Source organism: Danio aesculapii, chromosome 13, assembly GCF_903798145.1.
Source record: "Danio aesculapii chromosome 13, fDanAes4.1, whole genome shotgun sequence".
Lineage (NCBI taxonomy): Eukaryota > Metazoa > Chordata > Actinopteri > Cypriniformes > Danionidae > Danio > Danio aesculapii.
This window is the reverse complement of record NC_079447.1, coordinates 4,854,090-4,877,458: the sequence shown is the minus strand read 5'-3', so window position 1 is coordinate 4,877,458 and position 23,369 is coordinate 4,854,090. Positions and strand designations below refer to the sequence as shown.

Genomic DNA, 23,369 nt, shown 5'->3' with positions numbered 1-23,369 from the left:
AATAAAGCTCAACTTGACTTGATTTCTGCGTAAACAATTAATTTGCAGTATTCTTTGTTAATTAGAAAGTTTATTTGGGATATTATTCATGACGTTACTGCAATGTTTGGTTGATTTAATGCATTCTAACTGAGAAGTTATCTTACAGACCTGCTAAAAATTCCATACAGAAAATTAATTTATGCTAAATGATTGTAATTGTGCTTTGTTTCATCATCTTAAGTGCAAACTGGCGTCATACACTGACCTTGATAGCCATCGTCATCGATGTCCCCGAGAGACGTGATGCACTCTCCAAAATGAGCGTTATATGCATTATCACCATTCAATATCGCAACTTCCTCCATTACTCCCTGAACAAACAAGAGAAATAAACACAGCATTTGATCGCAAAATCTGACAGGATGGATGAAAATAGCACAAAACTGATTAAGACTGAGATTACAGAATGTTGGAGGCATTCACTTTTTGCTTATGATAAAAATTGACATCATTAGGGACAGTTTCACCCCCCAAAACAACAGTTCTGCTATCATTTACTCACCCTTAACTTGCACCAAACCTCAAACTAAAAAAAAAAAAAAAGATATTCAAAAGAAGATATTTGAAGAATGTTCGAAACTTGAACCATTGAAATCCATAGTAAGAAAAAACAATACTATGCAAGTGAATGGTGACTGGTGTGCAACATTCTTCCAAATATCTTCTTTTGAGCTCGACAGAACAAAAAAAACTTTTGTTACTAGTCAATGGTTACTTGTTTTGTTGAGCACAAAATAAGATATTCTGAAGATTGTCAAAACCTGTAACCATTGACCTCCATAGTAAGAAAAACAAATACTATGGAAGTCAATAGTTACTAGTTTCCAACATTCTTCCAAATATCTTCTTTTGTGTTCAACAGAAGAAAAAAAAATATGTTTATAGTCAATGGTTACTTGTTCTGTTGAGCAAAAAAGAAGATCCTCTTAAGATTGTTTAAAACCTGTAACCACGACATTCATAGTAAGAAAAACAAATACTATGAAGTCAATGGTTAATGGTCAATGGTGCAGCATTCTTCCGAATATCTTCTTTTGTGCTCTATCATACAAAACAATCTTTTGTTACAGTATTAGTCAATGGTTACTTGTTCTGTTGAGCACAAAAGAAGATATTCTGAAGAATGTTCGAAAACCTGTAAACCATTGACATCCATGGTAAAAAAAAACAAAACAAAGAAAATACTATGGGAACTCAATGGTTATTGGTGTGTAACATTCTTCCAAATGATCTTCTCTTGAGCTCGACAGAACAAAAATAAATCTATTGTTACGAGTCAATGGTTACTTGTTTGTTGAGCACAAAAAGATATTCTGAAGATTGTTCATAACCTGTACCATTCATATGCAAAGTAAGAAACATAAATACTATGAAGTCAATGGTTACTGGTTTCCAACATTCTTCCCAAATATCTTGTTCTTGAGCTCGACAGAACAAAAAAAATATTGTTACTAGTCAATGGGTACTTGTTTTGTTCTGCACAAAAGAAGATATTCTGAATAATGTTCGAAACCTGTAACCATTGACATCCATAGTAAGAAAAACAAATACTATGGAAGTCAGTGGTTACCAGTGTGCAACCTTCTACCAAATATCTTCTTTTGAGCTCAACAGAACGAAAAAATCTGTTGTTACTAGTGAACCGTCAATTGTTTGTTAGCACAAAAGAAGATTGTTCAAAACCTGTAACACATCCAAAATAAGAAAAACAAATACTATGGAAGTCAGTGGTTACACGTTTCCAACATTCTACCAAGTATATTCTTTGTGCTCACAGAACAAAAAAAAAAACTCAAACTGGTTTGAAACAAGTAAAGAGTGAGAAAATTATGACAGAATTTAGTTTTTTAGGTGAAACTATCCCTTTAAGTAACAAACCTGTATGGTCCAAATATCCAGTTTAGTTAAATGGCCAATACGACAGACATAAAACAAAGCTGCTAAATGTGCCTTTAAATTAAAACAAAGAAATCATTTTAAGCATATGCACTTTAAGCATTAAAAAGCCATCTCTAAAGCATTTAAAGGGGACCTATTATGCATGCTAGATGTAAAATAAGTCTCTGAGTGTGTGTTTTTGAACTTTGAAACTGACCCTTTTAGACTTTGATCTTAATTGTGCTGTTTTGGTGACTGTCGCTTTAAATTCAAATGAGACTGTGCTCATTTCAAAGGAGGGCGGAGCTACGAACACCTATGTGTCAGCATAGTGGCAGATTCAAAAACAAGACTAACGTCCTATGCTAATGAGGAAAAGATTGTCACTAGTGGGCCATAATAGCTCCCCTTAAAGTCTCGTTTGTTCATTAAAAAGTACCACAGCTGTATGCTAAACTCACGTTGCCACTGCTGAGGTAAACAGAAACCTGGCCTTCGTCCCGGATCTCGCTGTGCATTGGTGCTCCCACCAGCAAGTCCGACAGTCCGTCCGCGTTCAGGTCAACTGCACACAATGAGGAGCCAAAGTAAGAGCCCATCTGAAACCAAGCCGAGCCAAGAGCAAACGGTCAGATTACATCACTCCTCCATAAGATGCATTAACACTGAGTTTCTTTTAGAGAAATTCAAGCTATGATTGAACTACAGTGTGTGCCCTGCTTCAACATACATAAAGATGCAAGATTAATGAGACATGAGAGCTGGTTTTCTGCTAAAAACCTACATTTTCTATACAATTATAGTCAGAAAATTTGGTCCCACTTCATATTAGGTGGCCTTAACTACTATGTACTTCACTCAAACTATAAATACAATGTACTTAATGTGTTGATAGTGTATTGCAGAACACTGCTGGTGCTCTTGAGGTGGTACAGTATACGGGTACCAATAAGGTTTTCCAATATGGGTAGTTGAAGGGTGCCTTTAGGGTGCCTTAACTAGTTAATGGTTACTTGTTTTATTGAGCACAAAATAAGATACTCTGAAGATTGTTCAAAACCTGAAAGCATTCACATCCGTAGTAAGAAAAACAAATACTATGGAAGTCAATGGTTACTGGTTTACGACATTCTTCCAAATATCTTCTTTTGAGCTCAACAGAATAAAAATAAATCTATTGTTACTAGTCAATGGTTACTTGTTCTGTTGAGCTCAAAAGAAGATATTCTGAGGAATGTTCGAAACCTGTAACCATTCACATCCATAGTAAGAAAAGCAAAATACTATGGAAGTCATTAGTTACTAGTTTCCAACACTCTTCTAAATATCTTCTTTTGAGCTCAACAGAACAAAACACACCTGGGTTAGGGTGTAAGATATGGTCAACAGTGTAATTATAAATGTACTTACTGAAATTAATTAGAGATGTAATTACATTCAGCTATTTAATTAACCATAAGTACGTTGTAACATGTATTTACACAACAAGTACATCACACTATTTTCAGTCTAAGTACATATTAGTTAAGGCCACTTTATATAAAATAGGAGCAAAATTTTTCTTTCTATCTTCAGATTTTCACTAAAAATACAATACACAATTATTTTTGAGTATCATATTGCTACACCAGGCTTTAATGGCATATGATTTAGTGGGAAGAGAGAGAAATGCACTGCTTTTCTAATCAACAGAGATATGCAAAAATTTAATCCCATGTGAACCGTAAGCTAAAGGTGGACGTTTGTACAATTATAATAATAATAAGCCTTTTACTGGCTAAAAAAGTTAAATAACCTAATGATGGTTATCAAGATCAATACAGGGACAGTAGTCCTTCATTCATTTTCTTTTCGGCTTAGTCCTTTTAATAATCTGGGGTTGCCACAGTGGAATGAATTACCAACTTATCCAGCACATGTTTTATGCAAAGGATGCCCTTTCTGCTGCAACCCATCTCTGGGAAACATCCATACACACTTAATCACACTCATACACTACGGACAATTTAGCCCACCCAATTCACCTGTACCGCATGTCTTTGGACTGTGGGGGAAATCGGAGCACCCGGAGGAAACCCACGCGAACGCAGGGAGAACATGCAACTCCACACAGAAACGCCAACTGACCCAGCTGAGGCTCGACACAGCGACCTTCTTGCTGTGAGGCGACAGCACTACCTACTGCGCCACTGCATCGCCAGGAACAGTAGTTTTTTGTCATAATTTACTCTCCCTCCACTTGTTCCAAACCTGTTTGAACTTCTTTCCTCAGATATTTTGCAGAATGTAGGAAACCGGTAAACTCAATCAGATTTGGAACAAGTGGAGAATGAGTAAATGGTTAACAAATTTAGATTTTGGGGTAAACTATCCCTTTAAGAGGATTTAGAAATGTGCATATCATATGATGCAGTAGATTTCAAAACATTAGGCTCCGTTTACACTAATACATTTAAAGTTTTGAAACGCATACGTTTTGCTATGTTACGCCTTCTGTCCACACTACCCCAGAGTTTTGAGCCCTGAAAACAGATCGTTTGTAAACGCTGAAGAGGCCATTTTGGTTTTAAACCGCTGCTGCTCAGTGTCAGTGTGGATGGGGAATCTGAAAACCAAGGCGGGGCTGCAGATATTTGCCTTATCTGATTGGGGCTTTTCCCTCAATATTAAGTAGCCTACACAAAGTCTTGCATCCTTTCCTTGTAATTTAGGACTTCGCAAGTCTGATATGAAAAACCAACTCCTTTACTACTTTAAATCATCATTCACATCACTCTGGTGATGATATAAGGAACATGATTCAGAAACTGCCTATTTTCATTTTGATACGAACAACTTAACAGACACCAAAAATGTTGAGGCGTCATGTAGCTGCATAAAGGCAAACCATCAGTCAAATGTGCAGAATCAGTGTACGTGATTACATAAATTAATATATCAACTTATCTTTGCCCTCAGCCAAAACATGTACATGAAAACAAGTAATAGATTCAAAAGACTGAAGAGTTGTAAGATAAACACAAGATTAATTAAATATCAGGATTAACAACTTAAGTGAGAATGACATCCAGCAGTAGAGCCTTGATGAACTGTCTGACGTGCGCTGATCTCATCTGGGGAGCTGTGCTCAAAGTACCTGCTGACTGCCTGGAGCTCAGAAGTCCGCACACGCTGCAGTGCATGCCAGAGTGTGTGTGGTCACGTGATGTGCGTTTTCAACGGTGTAATGTGGACAGAGATCTTTTCAGAAACGTCAGTGTGTACGTAGATCGTTTTCATTCTAAAATACTGTTTTGAAACTAAAACGTATTAGTGTAAATGGGGCCTTAGTAGGACATTAATGATACCTTTGGTCTTTAAGGACCACCAGTCACTGCAAGCATTCATGCAAATATCTCTTTCTGTGCTTCTTCAATAAATTATGATTCATTACAAACACATTTGAATAAAATAAACCTAAACATTCACTCCAAAAATTATTAAATTGCTGCCTGTTCAGACTACCTGTGTAAAATGAGCTCAAGCAACACAATTCTTGAGACTTTTTTTGTGACAACCTTATTGTTTTATGTTCAATCCACCTAAATGTGTCCCGTTAACTTAATCGAGTTGTGTTGGGACAACCTGAATGAGTTTGTGTGGAACCCAGCATTGTTTACAGTGAACTCACCATTTTCCCTGAGGCTTGAAAGATCTTCACAAGAGCCGTTCCCTCAATTCTGAAGACGTAAACCTAAAATATGAATAACAATATAGCTTAATGTTATAAACAAATCCACTGATGCAATCTCAGCACAGCCACTGACTTTTCCTCCACCGCTGTCTTGAGGAGCTCCAGCCGCCACGTCTATTGTGTTCGGGGAGGAAAAGTGTCCTGCAGTCACGGCATAACCTAAAAAACACAGAAATCTGTGACAGACTGACTGCAGCACACAATACTGAAGCAGTTGTTAATATCAGAGCAGGTTTTACCGAGGTAACTGTATCTGCGAGGGCTCAGGTCGTCTTGATTAAGGTTGTAGTGAGTATTGGATGTCATGTTAAACACTTTGACCGTTCCGGTCCAATAGTAAGAACCAGGTGCACCCATTACAACCAGCTCCTAGAAAACAACACCAAAATAACATGAGATTGACCGTCAACTTTCTCAAAGGGCTGCAGAACACTTCCTTACTGCTGAAAGAGTGACATTTGAGGAGCTAGAGGAGAAAAACACAGGGCTGTTGGCGAGGCTCTGGTCAACCAAAAGCCACAAACGATGTTGAATTATCTGCTGGTAACCCAAGCGTGAGCTGGAAGAGCGGCTGTCGTTCTCCAGCTTTGATCACTCAATGGAGACTTAAGCTGAAGGAGAACTCAAGCCTTTGAACTGGTTTAATTGCTCCACAACGTCACTCTTCAAATGAGACAAGTCATTCTGCTTTATATGAGGGCCCTGAGCACAACAAAAGGCTGAGGAGCAAAAATCTCTAATTCTCTATAGCGTAATGTATTTGATAGGAAATTGTGCAAATGTTTTGAACAGATATGCAATGTAAACTTGTTTAATCAATGACATACACTTGATATAAGTCAATAAATGTCTCGAACAATTGGCAAATGCCAGTAACATGACTGAAAGAACATCACAATGCAGCGGATTAAAACAAAAATTGATGTCTTCTTGCATCAAAAATAATGCGCTGTTCCTTCATTAGATAAGAGGATTGCAGCTTGCACATTCGTAGTTTTCAGTCACATTACTTGTCAAGTTTCAGTTTGTGTCAAGCTATTTAGTGAAAATGAAATTTTTCACCCTTATTTTTCATTGACCAAATTAACACTGATTTGTATTCGATTTTAATAATGCATTATCTTATAGTTTTTTATTCGACAGTTCTTAGATTAAATAAATGTTGCCATCATGAGCACATACAGTTGAAGTCAGAATTATTAGCCCCCCTGTTTATTTTTTCCCGAATTTCTGTGTAACAGAGAGGAGATTTTTCTGTGTAACAGCGAGGATAATAGTTTTAATAACTCATTTCTAATAACTGATTTCTTTTATCTTTGCCATGATGACAGTAAATAATATTTGACTAGATATTTTTCAAGACACATTTAAAGGCTTAACTAGGTTAATTAGGTTAACTAGGCAGGTTAGGGTAATTAGGCAGGTTATTGTTTAACGATGGTTTGTTCTGTAGACAGTCGAATAAAAAATATAGCTTAAAGGGGCTAATCATTTTGACCTTAAAATGGTTTTTAAAATATTAAAAACTGCTTTTATTCTAGCCAAAATAAAACAAATAAGACTTTCTCCAGAAGAAAAAATATTATCAGACACACTGTGAAAATTTCCTTGCTCTGTTAAACATCATTTGTGAAATATTTAAAAAAGTTCAAAGTGGGGCTGACTTCAACAGTCACTGAAAAAGTGTTGCATGCAGAACTGTTGCAAACAATTTATTTGTGTTGAATTTAAACAAACAAATTAAATTTAATAATGTTCAATTAAATTTGTTTGTTTAAATTGAGCCCAAATAAATAGTTTACAACCACTTAACGTAAACAAATTGAGTAAATCCAAAGAATCATATTTGAATATTTTTTTTCAGTGTAGGTGCCATTTTTAAAACTACAAGTTAGCAATATTATATTGTATACATTGCATCGTAACGCACAGAATTCTTGAAAAATCCTTATAAAGAAATGGAATGAAAAAATACTTGTGAAACCAAAGCCACTAAAAAATTGGTCAAGGCTGATTTATACTCGATGTGTCCACTAGTTTGATTGAGTGCGTGCAGCGGCTGTGATGTAATCGCAGTGTTTGCGGAGGTTCGCTTTGGGTGAGCGTGACATGATTTCAGCTGGCTGAGCGCACAAAATTTTTTGAGACTCGAGTGAACATTTTGCGTGGCGCGACATTTCATTTGAGTTTACTTTGAAGAGATTTTGTCTGAAACAGGTACACTTACACATCTTTATGATCCTTCCATGCAAGATCATAGGGATAACCAGATGAGACCAATAATTGCTAGAAATTACAACAGCAGTGGGAAAGGAAGAAAGCTTTTTGAAAAAAGTTTGGAAAGACTTGAGGGACAAGACTGTTAACACCAAAAACAGAGGAGACATAGGTGAGGACCCAGAAAGTGGAGACCCAGGTGGTTTCAATACACATTACACAAATGTTTTTCCACCATTCATAGGTTTTACATTGATGTGTATATTACAATTTGGAATTTAAAATGATTTAATAGTTACAAACTAAAATGAATTAACAAATTATTTCTTTGATAACTGGAAAGAATATTTGAAGCTATCGGTTTACAAATATACTGAAGCCCTGTTTTTCTAGGCTTTATTGGTGATAATGGTCAGGAATGTTTTACCATTATTGCCTTTCTAACATATGAGAGGAGGACATAAACTAGCCAGACAGTAATGTGTGAATTGTGGAGTGGGCTAAATCTAAAAATGTGTACTTTTTAGCTTTTATTCTTGGCATAATAAAGATATATTTGTAGAGCAACACAAGTTCTGTTGTCATTAACATCTTAATAAACTTTAATAGCTAGAACTGTCCGAGAAATGAACAAAAGCAAGTGATGCAGCAAAGTTTGATAAAAAAAAAAATCTTGAATGGTTATAAAAACCCATATAATCATTAAAACATTGATAAAAATAATTCGATAAAAATCTTGAATGATATTAATGATATGACGTAGTTCCAGAAACTTCCTACTTCTCTGTTTATCCGTCTGATTTCACAATCAGTTTCTTTTGACCTCCCCCTGTCATTTAAAAAAAATATCTCAATGGCGAAAACGTCAAGTATAAAAGCCTCGTCCATTTTGTACGGTGCTTAGCCAGTCAGCGGAGATTCGTGATGCGGCGCCAGGCGAAAGTATAAATCAGCCATCAGTCATTATCAACATATATAATTCCAAAAAACACACACATTGGCATACATGTTTAGCTCTGAATCTTTTGGCTAGGAAAAAAAAAATTCCCCCTTTTTTCCCGATTATCTCTGAGGAAACAAATATAAAATCGTGGGCACATGGAATATCCCTCGAGTGACAGAGGAAACAGGCTCTTTACGTAGTTGTTTTGAGTTCTATCAAGCCACAAATGGACGCTTTTCATTGCATTTTCCATTTCACAATGGCCGCCTGCTAAAAACCACACAAATGCTATTTGACTCGGCCAATGCTGCCAAACACATAAAAAAGCAGCACCTCCAGCTGAGCCGCCAGCATTCAGTCCAGGGGTTCAGAGACATCTGTTTAAGATGCCTGAAGACACTTCAGACGCTCAAATGATAAAGTGCCATTACAACCCAAACTACAAAGCAGCCAATGCAGATGCCATTCTGCTCTGGGTCAAACCTTCTGGATTCCTTTCTGTCAATGCGCCACGCTAATCTGAGGTCAACTTGAAAGGAGGGAGACAACAACAGTCTAGTTCTAATAGCCAGTCAGACATCCTTTAAATAGACAGTCTGATAAATGCATGTAATAAGCCTGATAAATCTCAGTAATAATCAGAAAGGCCAGGGAGTTTAAGTTTAGAGACATATTTGGTTGGAAACCACACGACACCACACTTTCTGCAATTCTGAATGTGCCTCATTTAGGTGAGTGGGCTTTACAAACCACCTGTAGAATACACACTCTCATCTCTCTGACACTTCAGGCCCGTAGCCAGCCTGGTAAAAAGGGTGGTTCTTTTTTTTCTCAAAAAGTGGACCTTTTTGCAGTTATTCGCCCAATTTAGTGACATTTTAAGCACTATTTTTGGCTGAATTCACTTGTCGCATGGTCATCATAGCCACTCTTTTTGTATATGCCAACTTATTTCCCAAAGATTTATAATAAAGAAATGTGAAGAAATACTTAATTTTAAAATGCATATATATTACAGCTTAAATCATTAGGAAAATAGGAAAAAAGTTTTAAATTAAAAACTGAAGTCTTTCATTATTTCTTCGGCAAATAATAAAGTGGCCAGCACATTCAACTGTCCTCAGTCAGAATTTGGCCATTTGAAAAAAAAAAAAACATAGTGTATGTGTGTGTGAACGGATGTTTCCCAGTGATGGCTTGCAGCTGGAAGGGCATCCGCTGCATAAAACATATGCTGGATAGTTGGTGGTTCATTCTGCTGTGGAAACCCCTAATTAAAAAAGGGACTAAGCTGAAAAGAAAATGAATGAATGAATGAATGAATAATAATAATAATAATAATAATAATAATAATAATAATAATAATAATAATAATAATGTAGAACTTCACAACCTTTCTAGCCGCTTTTGTAAAACATTTACACTTGAAAATTCATGGATAACAATAAGCAAAATAGTATTCAAATCAATTTCAATATGGTCCGCTTTTGGTGCTTTACATCTTTTTATTGCTCATTTTTTAAAAAAAAGGTCCAAAATTTAGAATAAAAGTTAGCTGTAAAATGTTTTCTCTGTTTAAAAACTATTCAGTAGCAAATGATGACTTACGTCAGATTGTAAAATGAAAGCGTTAACATAGCAGTCAAAATAGGACAAATGAGCTCATGTATGGGACAAATTCTGTACCTTTGTCAGTGAGGAGTGGGTCTTTTGAACCACCTGAACCCCACCCGGCTGCGGGCCTGCACTTTAACCACCATTTGCACCAGTTTTCCACATTTGTGCCAGACACTTTCAGACACTCCATAGCCCTTTTCACACAGTGATACCCAGTAAATATCCAGAAAATTTGAATTCAAATACAGTGCTCAGCATAATTGAGTACACCTCATTTTGAAAATGAATATCTTTTGCCAAATCAACGAACTATGTTAGTAACGACGCAACTTGCAACCTTAGTTGGCTAATGATGGTTTTCGGAAACGCTCCCCAGAGCGCAGATCACGCAGCTGAACACAGAGCTTAACCTCACAGCGGTTTATAATAAGCATTTTATCAGTCATTTTGTCCGAAGTTGGCATTAAGAAGGAACATAGAAACATTATGCGAACACGCAGGAACTAAATGTGTCATGTGTAAATAATAGCTGTGATTTCAATGGTAAAACAACTATAAAAATGCTATAGTAAAAATCCGTAACCTGGTTAATAGTATGTTTCCTTAATATACATGGCGAATAACCGTAAACTGACTTTCCCAGAATTCCCTGCATGGCACATCACTTGTTATGCTTTTTGTTGACATTACTATGGATCTTTTTAGTTGTATCCCCATCAGTGATGTACATTAGAGATTTATGTTACATCTAATGTTGATAAACAATGTTTATTTCATGACTTTAATATTATGCGTGTTACCATACTGGTGTTTAGTAGCTGTTTAGTAACAAAAGATGTGTAGATGTTGGTAATTCAAAATACAGACATAATACCTTTATAAATTAATGAAATACGGTAGTTTACAGTAAAAATTAGAAATTACCATTACGGTTTGTACTGTATTTCTAACAGTAAAATACTGGTAACCACAGCTGCCGTTTTTTACCGTAAATTTTACGAATTTATTTTTTACAGTGTGGAAACTGATTCAAAGGCTTTTATTTTCATAAACAGGGCGGATGTGAAAGTATCTGAATGATCTGATTGGCTGGAGTCGACATCTCACGTCAGTGCGTTCTAAACATGAATATGCTCTGACCAGCAAATTTTCCTTCTGCGTTCACACAGAGGAGCATTCTGGGAAATTTTCGCTAATGTTAGAAGTTCTCTTTCCGGAAATTGGCTGAACAAAAAAGGGCCTGCTCACACATTATTTCTAGAGAAGTCTGTATGTGTGAAGGAGGCTCATGTCTCACGACAACTTAATAAAATAATAACATTGTGCATTTATGTAATGTAATGTTATGTAATGTAATGTATATTAATATAGCGCATTTATTGTGTATGGCCATACACCCAAAGCGCTTCACAATCATGAGGGGATGGAGGGGTCTCTCCACACCACCACCAATGTGCAGCATCCACTTGGATGATGTGACGGCAGCCACAGGACAACGGCGCCAGTGCGCTCACCACACACCAGCTATTGGTGGAGTGAAGAGACAGTGATAGAGCCAACACTGGGATTTCACCTCTGCTCTTTACGAGAAGTGCCATGGGATTTTTAATGACCACAGAAAATCAGGACCTCGGTTTAACGTCTCATCTGAAAGACGGTGACAATATAGTGTCCCCTTCACTATACTGGGGCATTAGGACTCACACAGACCACAGGTTGAGTGCCCCCTGCTGGCCTCATTAACACCACTTCCAACAGCAGCCAAGTTTTTCCATGTGGTCTCCCATCCAGGAACTGACCAGGCTCAGCCCTGCAAAACTTCAGTGAGTAATTGGTCTTGGGCTGCAGGGTGATATGGCTGTGGCCATATTTATAAAATGTGCTTCACACAGCTGAGTGGGCTTGACAACCACCTGTAGAAACACTCCTCTCTCTGAAAAAAAAAAAAACTCCCCCCTCCTTACTCTAGCACTTAATTCTCTGAGAACTAACAGTTTTCTTTGTATAATCAGCACTTGTTGTGTGTATTGCCTCTTATTGCTGAGTCCCTGAATGCCTCCTCAATTGTAAGTTGCTTTGGAAAAAATTGTCTGCTAAATGACTAAATGTCAAAAGGGTCAGAGATTGATGAAGTGATGATATTGATAAGCTATTAGGTATCACATCTGTCCGCCTGTGTGCTTGTATCTGCTCCAAACGCTGCTTCCAAAAACCTGGACTGCACATTAACAGCTTGGCTGAACTTCATACGAAACACTGAAACACTGGTCAATGTGTCAAATGAAGGGAAAATGGACAAACAACTCATAAGGCTTCATGCGGACGAGTCAAACATGCTTCAACTGTTTGAATTCTGTTGAATTACTTGCAGAGATCTGTTAAACAGAGATGTGGACACGAGTCAGGGCAAAGGATGTGCAATATTCCTCTTAAAGGGACAGTTCGGATAGCAACAACAACTCAAGGAAATTCTATTATCATTTACTCACCAATCCAAAATCTTATTTTTGAAGGAAGTCAAAGGTAAAAAATGATTAAAGAAATCCGTCACATCATTTTATACAATAAATGCAGACCAAGGGTTGTCAATCTCCAAAAAGGACAATCAATAATAATACAAAAGAAAAATGTAAAAAATTTAAAGCAGTTTATTTTTTCCATTTTTTAATACCCAAAACTTGTAATGTATTATTTGTTAACATTAAAATGATATATTATTGTTTTACTTTGATTCAGTTATAGTTTCAGTGACTTTTATTAATTGAATTTACTTTAATTGAAAATATTAATTTAATAATTTTCCTTCTGTTTAGTCTCTTTATTCATCAGAGGTGGCAACAGCGGAATGAACCGCCAACTTATTCAGCATATGTTTTACACAGCGGATGCCCTTCCAACTGCAACCCAGTACTGGGAAACTATTAAAAAAAAAATATATATATATATATATATATATATACACATATACATATATATATACATATATATACATACATATATATATATATATATATATATACATATATATATACATACATATATATATATATATATATATATACATATATATACATATATATATATATATACATATATATATATATATATATATACATATATATATATATATATATATACATATATATATATATATATATACATATATATATATATATATATACATATATATATATATATATATATATATATATATATATATATATATATATATATACATATATATATATATATATATATATATATATACATATATATATATATATATATATATATATATACATATATATATATATATATATATATATATATATATATATATATATATATATATATATATATATATATATATATAAATATATATATATATATATATATATATATATATATATATATATAAATATATATATACATATATATATAAATACATATACATATAAATACATATATATATAAATATATATATATATATATATATATATATATATATATATATATATATATATATATATATATATATATATAAATATACATATATATATATAAATATACATATATATATATATAAATATACATATACATATATATATATATATATATATATATATATATATATATATATATATATATATATATATATATATATTAAATAGGGCTAATAATTCTGACCTTAAAATGGTTTTCACAAAATATGATATTAAAATCTAAAATATTATTCTAGCCAAAACAAAAAAACAAATAAGACTTTCTCAAAAAAAAAAAATATTTTTTATATTTTATTTTTATAAAAAGAAATAAATATTATATTCACTCGAAAAAATATTATGAGACATACTGTGAAAATGTCCTTGCTCTGTTAAACATCATTTGTGAAATATTTGAAAAAGAAAGACTCTAAGGGGGGCTAATAATTCTGACTTCAACTATATATCTATATCTATATCTATATATACATATATATGGGATATATGAGAGTGAGGTTTAGGGGGGTGAGAGTAACAGAAGCCAGCTACTGAAGTGCTGTGCAGGTAAACCTCACTCCTCTGACCTCAAAAGGTGTTCTAGCGACAGATGCTAAAGGCCATGATTTTTTGCCTCCTTGTTAGAGCAACCGGCTCCCATGCGAAGAGTCGCCGGTTCCATCCCAGCTCTGAGCGGAATGGGTGCAATAGAACTGGTGGCTTACATGTGGGGGCTCGTCCGGGATGGGAGTGAGGTTTATTGGAGTGAGTGTAACAGAGGCCAGCTAGTGAAGTGCTATGCAGGTAAACCTCAATCCTCTGCACTCTAAAGGTGCTCTAGCGACAGGCACTAGGGGCCATGGTCTTTAGCCTCATTGTTAGAGTAACCGACTCCCATGCAAAGAGTCGCTGGGTCCATTCCAGCTCAGAACGAGATGGGAAAAGAACCTGCTGGTTGAATAAAAGTATTTGCCACAGGTTTGTACAATTTCGGGCTTGACTGTAATGAAAATGTTGATGATGCAATGAATATGTTATATTAGTTCTAAAGATGATGGGACTATGCACACTTAAAATATCCAGATGTTCATCAAGTAGCGCATGATAACCAGTCATAACAAGCAAATTCTAAAAACAAAATACATCATGCAGGATTGAAATGAAGGTGAGTAAATCATGTGTGAGCTATTCCTTTAAAACCCTAGAGATCAGCTATTTCAATCCTCTGCTGTATGTCTGTGTTAACGCATGCAATCAAAACCCCGGAGCGCCACACACATGTGGAAACGCGTAACAAGCTCGTACTTCTACTGACCTCAGTGAAAACGCCTGCGATCCCGGCTTGGCACGAGCCGTGTTCTTCCCCATAGGTCTTCTTATGGTCTGCGAGAGTGAGTAGGGGGAGAGAGAGAAAGAGAAAGAGAAAGGAAAAAAAAAAAACAACAGACCACAAATGATTTCGCTGTGAGCCTGAGCCAGCATTTACTGGAGCTCTTCCGACATTCCATATGGAGTTAGTCAAAGTCCCAGCTCCATCCAACAGGAATCTGGGGGCCGACAGACAGACTGAGAACCAACGAACAGCAACAAAAAACTCACACTCTTGAGGGCTTCGAGAAATGGGGGGATTGCAGTGTGTGTGTGTCTCTGGTTACAGATAATATTGGGTTTGGATCTCCCCATAATGCACACACACACACTGAAGGCCCCCAGTGCCAACTTACTGGAGTTTGGAAAAGATATGGAAGGAACTAAATAAGTCGGGAGCTGAACACGGAAACAAACGCTGATCAAGAATTCATGACCTCCTTCGCTCTTTCCGCAACAAAAATCAAAACATCTTGTAAAATAGGAGGAATCCTACTGGGATGAGGAAACTCGAGGCTGATGGAGGAGGAGAATTTAATATACCGTAATAACATCTGTCAGTAGTGTAACGCGTGATTGGGGGAGCGATAAACATGAGCGTGATATTGACAGATATCGATTGGCATCGTTAAAGGAACGTTCAAGGTTCAGTGCGAGTTCATTTCTGTGCTTGATTCTGACAGGAAATAAAGTTGACTCATTTCTCAGTGTGTAAAAATAAGGGGGGGGGATGTGTTCGCAGTAATGCACTTGGAAATCTGTGGTGCAAAGCACTGCACTGGGATAGACGTTTCAACAACACTTTTAAAACGGTTTTCATTTATTATTGTTTTATTTAAAGTATTTTTTATTGTATGTTAAAAAACATTATTTAACAACACTTTAGATTAAGTTTCAATTCTCACTATTATTTAGTAACTTATTACCTGCCTATTATTAACATACCGGCTGTTTAATAATACTTATAAAGCACATATTTTGCATGATCTTATTCTAAATCACTAGTTCTACCCAATACCTAAACCCAACTACATTAATAACTATTAATAAACAGTAAATTAGGAGATTATTGAGGCAAAAGTCATCATTAATGGTTTATTAATGGCAAGAATTGAACCTGATATTTAATTACATGATAAAACATAATTCTCATTATTACCTAGTAACTTATTACCTGCCTATTATTAAGATACTGGGTGTTTATTATTCATGTTTATTTATATAGCGCTTTTCACAATATAGATTGTCAAAGCAGCTTAACAGTTCTAGTAAACTCCAGATTTCAGAGTTGGAGTTCAGTTAATATTAATACTTATAAAGTACATATTTTGAGAGATCTTATTCTACATCACTAATCCTACCCAATACCTAACACAACTACTGCATTAATAACCATTAATAAGCAGTAAATTAGAAGATTATTGAGGCAAAAGTCAGAGTTAATAGTGACCAAAATGTCACTAATTAGTTTGAAAGTATAACCACAAGATATATTTTAATTAGATGATCAAACATAATTCTCACTATTAGCTTATTACCTGCCTATTATTAAGATACTATCTGTTTATTAATACTTATAAAGTACATATTTTGCATGATCTTATTCTACATCACTAATCCTACCCAATACCTAACACAACTACAGCATTAATAACTATTAATAAGCAGTAAATTAGAGGATTATTGAGGCAAAAGTCATTGGTAATGGTTTATTAATGGCAAAAATTGAACATTGAAATAAAGTGAGACCAAAATTTCACTAATTAGTTTGAAAGTATAACCACAAGATATATTTAATTACATGATAAAACATAATTCTCACTATTAGCTTATTGCCTGCTTATTATTAAGATACTGGCTGTTTATTAATACTTACAAAGCACATATTTTGCATGATTTTATTCTGCATCACTAGTTCTACCAAATACCTAACACAACTACTGCATTAATAACTATTAATAAACAGTAAATTAGGAGATTATAGAGGCAAAAGTCATAGTTAATGGTTTATTAATAGCAATAATTGAACCTTAAAATAAAGTGTGACCAAAATTTCACTCATTAGTTTGAAAGTAGAACCACAAGATATATTTAATTACATGATAAAACATAATTCTCACTATTACCTAGTAACTTATTACCTGCCCTTTATTAAGATACTGTCTATTATTTAACTCATGTTTATTTATATAGCGCTTTTCACAATATAGATTGTGTCAAAGCAGCTTAACATAGTTCTAGTAAAGTCCAGATTTCAGAGTTGGAGTTCAGTTATTATTAATACTTATAAAGTACGTATTTTGAGAGATCTTATTCTACATCACTAATCCTACCCAATACCCAACACAACTACTACATTAATAACTATTAATAAGCAGTAAATAAGGAGATTATAGAGGCAAAACTCATCATTAATGGTTTATTAATAGCAATAATTGAACCTTAAAATAAAGTGTAACCAAAATTTCACTAATTAGTTTGAAAGTATAACCACAAGATATATTTAATTACATGATAAAACATAATTCTCACTATTAGCTTATTACCTGCCTATTATTAAGATACTGGCTGTCTATTAATACTTACAAAGTACATATTTTGCATGATCTTATTCTACATCTGTTTAGCTGTGCCTTTACTGAATGAGCACTGTGCTACGACCGACAGATCGCACTGTTATGTTTTTCTCTTCTTTTTCATTCTTTTATAACACGTTTTATCTGTTTTTATGCCTATTAATTTTTTTAACCATGTTTTATTATTTGTTTTTATTTCTCTTATACTTGTGTCTTTTATTCCTGTTTATGTAAAGCACTTTAAATTGCCACTGTGTATGAAATGTGCTATATAAATAAACTTGTTTTGCCTTGCATCACTAATCCTACCCAATACCCAACACAACTACAGCATTAATAACTATTAATAAGCAGTAGATTAGAAGATTATTGAGGCAAAAATCATTGGCAATCGTTTATTATTAGCAAAAATTGAACCTAAAATAAAGTGTGACCAAAATTTCACTCATTAGTTTGAAAGTAGAACCACAAGATATATTTAATTAGATGATCAAACATAATTCTCATTATTAACTTATTACCTGCCTATTATAAAGATACTATCTGTTTATTAATACTTATAAAGCACATATTGTGCATGATCTTATTCTACATCACTAATTCTACCCAATACCTAAACTCAACTACTAAATTAATAACTCTTGACAAACAGTAAATTAGGAGATTATAGAGGCAAAAGTCATAGTTAATGGTTTAATAATAGCAAGAACTGAAACCTAAAATAAAGTGTGACCAAAATTTCACTAATTAGTTTGAAAGTAGAACCACAAGATATATTTAATTACATGATAAAACACAATAAATCAATAATAGCTGAATGCTTTTAAAATCATTAACAATAAATAAATAAATACAACTTGTATTAAAATAAGCTTAAATAATTATAAATAAAACTTTAATTCAGGTAAAGCTGATAATAAAAATGAAAGAAATTAAAGAAATAAATTAACAGAAAAATATATAATAAATAACAGTTAATAGTAATAGTAAATAAATATTAAGTTATAATTGCTTTCCACTGTATAAAACAAGGGTGACCAACTCAGATTTCAGTTGCAACCCATATCAAAGACACCTGCCTGTAATTATCAAGTGCTGTTCGGGTCCAAATGAATTGGCTCAGGTGTGTTTGTGAAGGTAGGAGCTGAAATCTGCAGGAAGGTATAGATCTCCAGGAACAGGGTTAAGCACCCCTGATGTATAAGATTATGTCTTAAAATGATGCAGATGGCATTATTTTCAAAATGTAAGTTCATATGCAATATAAATACTAATTAAAAAACAAATACATGCATATGCATTCATGAATACTGCACAAACACACAAATTCTAGTGATAACTTCTATTTCTAGACCTAACACGTTCCTTTGAATTCAGCATGAACCGGAAGCTGCCGCTAGACCACCTTTTGAGGTCAGAGGAGTGAGGTTTACTTGCAGTATTGAATCTGCATAACTCTGAATGCGTTCTCCAAACTCTCTGTCAGACGGCTCATATTTCTGTCCTCCAGAGTCTGGAACTGCTGCTTCTCTCTGATTTCTGGAGGTGCAGCACTTTGATGCCAGACAACATCAGTCTGAGACTTTGGAGGAAGTTCAGGGCGCCATAACTCAACGTGAATACATGGGCCACAATAAACAGTGTCATCTTTCCAACGTGTTCAAGGGTTCAAGGCCTGGACATGGCTGTCATTACAGTAGCTCGCGTTTGCTGGGCTTCAAGACTGTGATGAAGACCAGAACTTCTTCTGCTATAATCAGCAATGACCTCACAACGTCTTAGATTTAATATACAGTTGAAGTCAGAATTATTTGTCAGATTTTTTTTTTCTTTTTCAAATATTTCCCAAATGATGTTTAACAGCGCAAGGAAGTTTTCACAGTATTTCCTATAATATTTTTTCTTCTGGAGAAAGTCTTATTTGTTTTATTTCGGCTACAATAAAGCAGTTTTAAATTTTTTTTAAACTATTTTAAGGTCAATATTATTAGCCCCCTTAATCTATATTTGTTTTTGATTGTCTACAGCAGTGGTTCTCAAACTGGGGGTCGCGAGAGTGATTTAAAAATTGTGTAATTTTCAGTGATTATAATATATATTTTTCAGTATTACATGTGAAAGCTAATATTTTCAGATTTTTTAAAATATATTGCTGATGAATTCATAAAGTATTTAGGACACATTCAGGCAGAATGCATCTTTGTACTTGAAACGCAGTGCTCAGTAACAGTTTAAAACTGTTGTCATTGCCGCAGTAAACAAAGCCCGCAACGCTTGCCCCGCCTTTGCGCTCTTCTTATTGGCCTACTGCTCTAGAACTGAACGCAAATGGATTGGTTAAAATCAGCTGTCAATCACTCAGTCAACGGCTTCTGCCTTCAGATGACAGAAGCTACAACGCGAAAATGTAAAGCGCTGAAGATGAGAATGAAAACAACACTGACAGATTTTGTCTTAGAAACACCTAAAGCTACAAATAATGGCACATCTGATTACCGATCATGTTGTGAATGTTAATCCACCATCTACACTTTTCGAAGAGTGGATAAAAGACTTCCATTGGCTTCCATCATGAAAAGACCGGTTTTGCTATTAAAATAACGTATGCAAATAATAAAGTATATGTCAAAAGCATCTGTGCAATATCAGACACCACCCGTGAGAACACAGCACAGTTAACGTTAACAGAGTCATTCATGTCAAACAGTGTGTGCAGGGCCGGTGAGAGGTCTGTCCGTGATATCTTTTGGTCACTCAATTATGTTATAAAAACGTATTTTCTTGTGATAACGGGATTCCATTGAGACATATTTTCCTCACGCATGCTTATATATTTTTTATATTTGCTTGTTAGTTTTGATTAGTGTTGATTTCAAATGCAATAAATCTGTTTATAAAACTTGTAGTAACACTGCGATAATTGGTGGGTGCCACTAAATTTTGGCTGGTGTGCCTAAATTAAGTAAGGAGCACCAGCGCTATCAAGCTAAAATATTAATTTCGAGCCCTGTAATGTATAGTAAATATAGTTAAAATATTGTGAACAGCTTAAAAATATATATATTTTTATTGTTTGTATATGCTTTTGTAGTGGGGGGTCATGAGTTCTTGATGATCTTACATCGGGGGTCACTGGTTTAAAGTTTGAGAACCACTGGTCTACAGAACAAACCAGTGTTATAATGACTTGCCTAATTACCCTAACCTGCCTAGTTAACCCAATTAACCTAGTTAAGCCTTTAAATCTCACTTTAAGCTAAATACTGGTATCTTGATAAATATCAAGTCAAATATTATTTACTGTCATCATGACAAAGATAAAATAAATCAGTTATTAGAAAAGAGTTATTAAAACTATTATGTGTAGAAATGTGTTGAAGAAATCATCTTTCCATTAAACAGAAATTGAGGAAAAAATATACAGGGGGGCTAATAATTCAGGAGGGCTAATATTTCTGACTTTAACTGTACATTGACCATATCGTAACTGAAGCACAATTTCAGCTGGTGTGTGGAGTGAATTACCAGGATCAGTTTCAATCTACTTCACACGGTTCACTTCATTTGGTTCACTTCATTTGAGTCCATTACGACGCCTCAAGGAAGAGACTCTGACCGCATGGAGAAATAGCCTATTCATTAATTGAAGTGTGGTGAAATTATGGTAAAACATAGGGTTAGAGGTTTGTTCAAGCGACCAATTCTAAGTATTAGTAAATGTAATACGATTATTACCACTAACACATGCATGCATTGCAGAATCACAGGAAAATACCATCAATGAGCTTTATTGCATCGTAATCATGGTAAGACATAATATTTTATACCATAGAAAGCAATTTTTACTTTAACATTAACTATAACTATTATTTATTATATGTTTTTCCTTTTATTGATTTATTTAAATTAATTAAACGTATTTTTTTATTACCAGCTTTATTATTGCACTACTATGCATTGAAAGTGAATGAACTATATTTCACTGATATGTGTAAGAAAGCATTGTTGTTATTGCCAACTAATTATAACTACAATATTAACACTTTATTAGGTACACCTGTCCAGCTGCTTGTAAATGCTAATTTCTAATCAGCCAATCACATGGCAGCAACTCAATGCATTTAGGCATGTAGACATGGTCAAGACGATTTGCTGCAGTTCAAACCGAGCATCAGAATGAGGAAGAAAGGTGATTTAAGTGACTCTAAAGTGAATGGTTGTTGGTGCCAGACGGGCTGGTCTGAGTATTTCAGAAACTGCTGATCTACTGGGATTTTCATGCACAACCATCTCTAGGGTTTACAGAGAATGGCCTGAAAAAGAGGAAATATCCAGTGAGCGGCAGTTCTGTGGGCGCAAATGCCTTGTTGATACCAGAGGTCAGAGGAGAATGGCCAGACTGGTTCCAGCTGATAGAAAGGCAACAGTAACGAGGTCTGCAGAAGAGCATCTCTGAACGCATAACACGTCCAACCTTGAGGCAGATGGGCTACAGCAGCAGAAGACTAACAGGGTGCCACTCCTGTCAGCTAAGAACAGTAAACTGAGGCTACAATTCACACAGGCTCACCAAAACTGGACAATAGAAGATTAGAAAAACGTTGCCTGGTCTGATGAGTCTTGATTTCCGCTGCAACATTTTGTTGGTAGGGTCAGAATTTGGCATCAACCACATGAAAGCATGGATCCATCCTGCTTTGTATCAACAATTCAGGCTGGGGTGGTGTAATGGTGTGGGGGATTTTTTCCCAGTACTAGTAAGGTGTACCTAATAAAATGGCCGGTGAGTCGAACTTCGCCGGTAAATCGAAGTTCAACTAAATATAAATGCCATCTAAAAAATGACAACTAAATGAAATAAAATAGTCCAATACTTTTCTTCTTTCTCAGTCTTCTACTCTTGTGTTCCAGCACAAAAAGCATTCTAATAAATACAAAAATATTATATATAACATTTTATTTATTAAAATACAGTTTATTATATCATAATTTTACATTTTTATTCATTTACAAAAAAAAAAATCTTATTTTTCATATCATTTAATGGAGAGTTTAGACTATCAGGGTGATTTAAAGTGATAGTTGTACCTTCATAGCACGGTATAAGAGGCTGTGATTTGCCCTGAAGATTGGCTGGGATGATGGAGCAGTATCCGTGCGGGAGAATATACTCAGATTCATAGTATACATTCTTCCAGCGGTGAGCGCAGGCCTGCAGACCACAACAGAAAAAAAGATGACAGATCAGAGAAGAGCTCTGCAGAGTAGATGATGTAGAATAACGATTCACTGGTACAAGATAAATGAAACTTGTATATGAAAATAAATGCACACCATCGAATATTCATGAGCCAAGCATTCTTAATTCATTGATGGCTTGATTCTGATTGGCTGATGAACATTCTACAATGTAAAATATGTCCATAAAGAAATGTTTCCCTAATATATATGTTATATAACCATGAAATGACTTTCCCAGAATTCTTTGCATTACTCTTTACTTTTTATGCAGGTTT

The 23,369-nt window shown here is 34.8% G+C and overlaps 1 protein-coding gene across 1 annotated transcript in view; it reads right to left on the bottom strand.

The window, feature by feature from the left end:
* itga9 (integrin, alpha 9) overlaps window positions 1-23,369 on the bottom strand; it is a 234,721-nt gene that overhangs the window by 173,262 nt on the left and 38,090 nt on the right. Inside the window, exons 4-10 of the mRNA XM_056470391.1 lie at window positions 22,942-23,065; window positions 15,225-15,292; window positions 5,893-6,022; window positions 5,727-5,812; window positions 5,591-5,653; window positions 2,382-2,519; window positions 248-353 (exon numbers count right to left, since the gene is read on the bottom strand). Of these exons, the coding sequence (XP_056326366.1) occupies window positions 248-353; window positions 2,382-2,519; window positions 5,591-5,653; window positions 5,727-5,812; window positions 5,893-6,022; window positions 15,225-15,292; window positions 22,942-23,065 (715 nt within the window). The remainder of the gene's footprint in view (window positions 1-247; window positions 354-2,381; window positions 2,520-5,590; window positions 5,654-5,726; window positions 5,813-5,892; window positions 6,023-15,224; window positions 15,293-22,941; window positions 23,066-23,369) is intronic.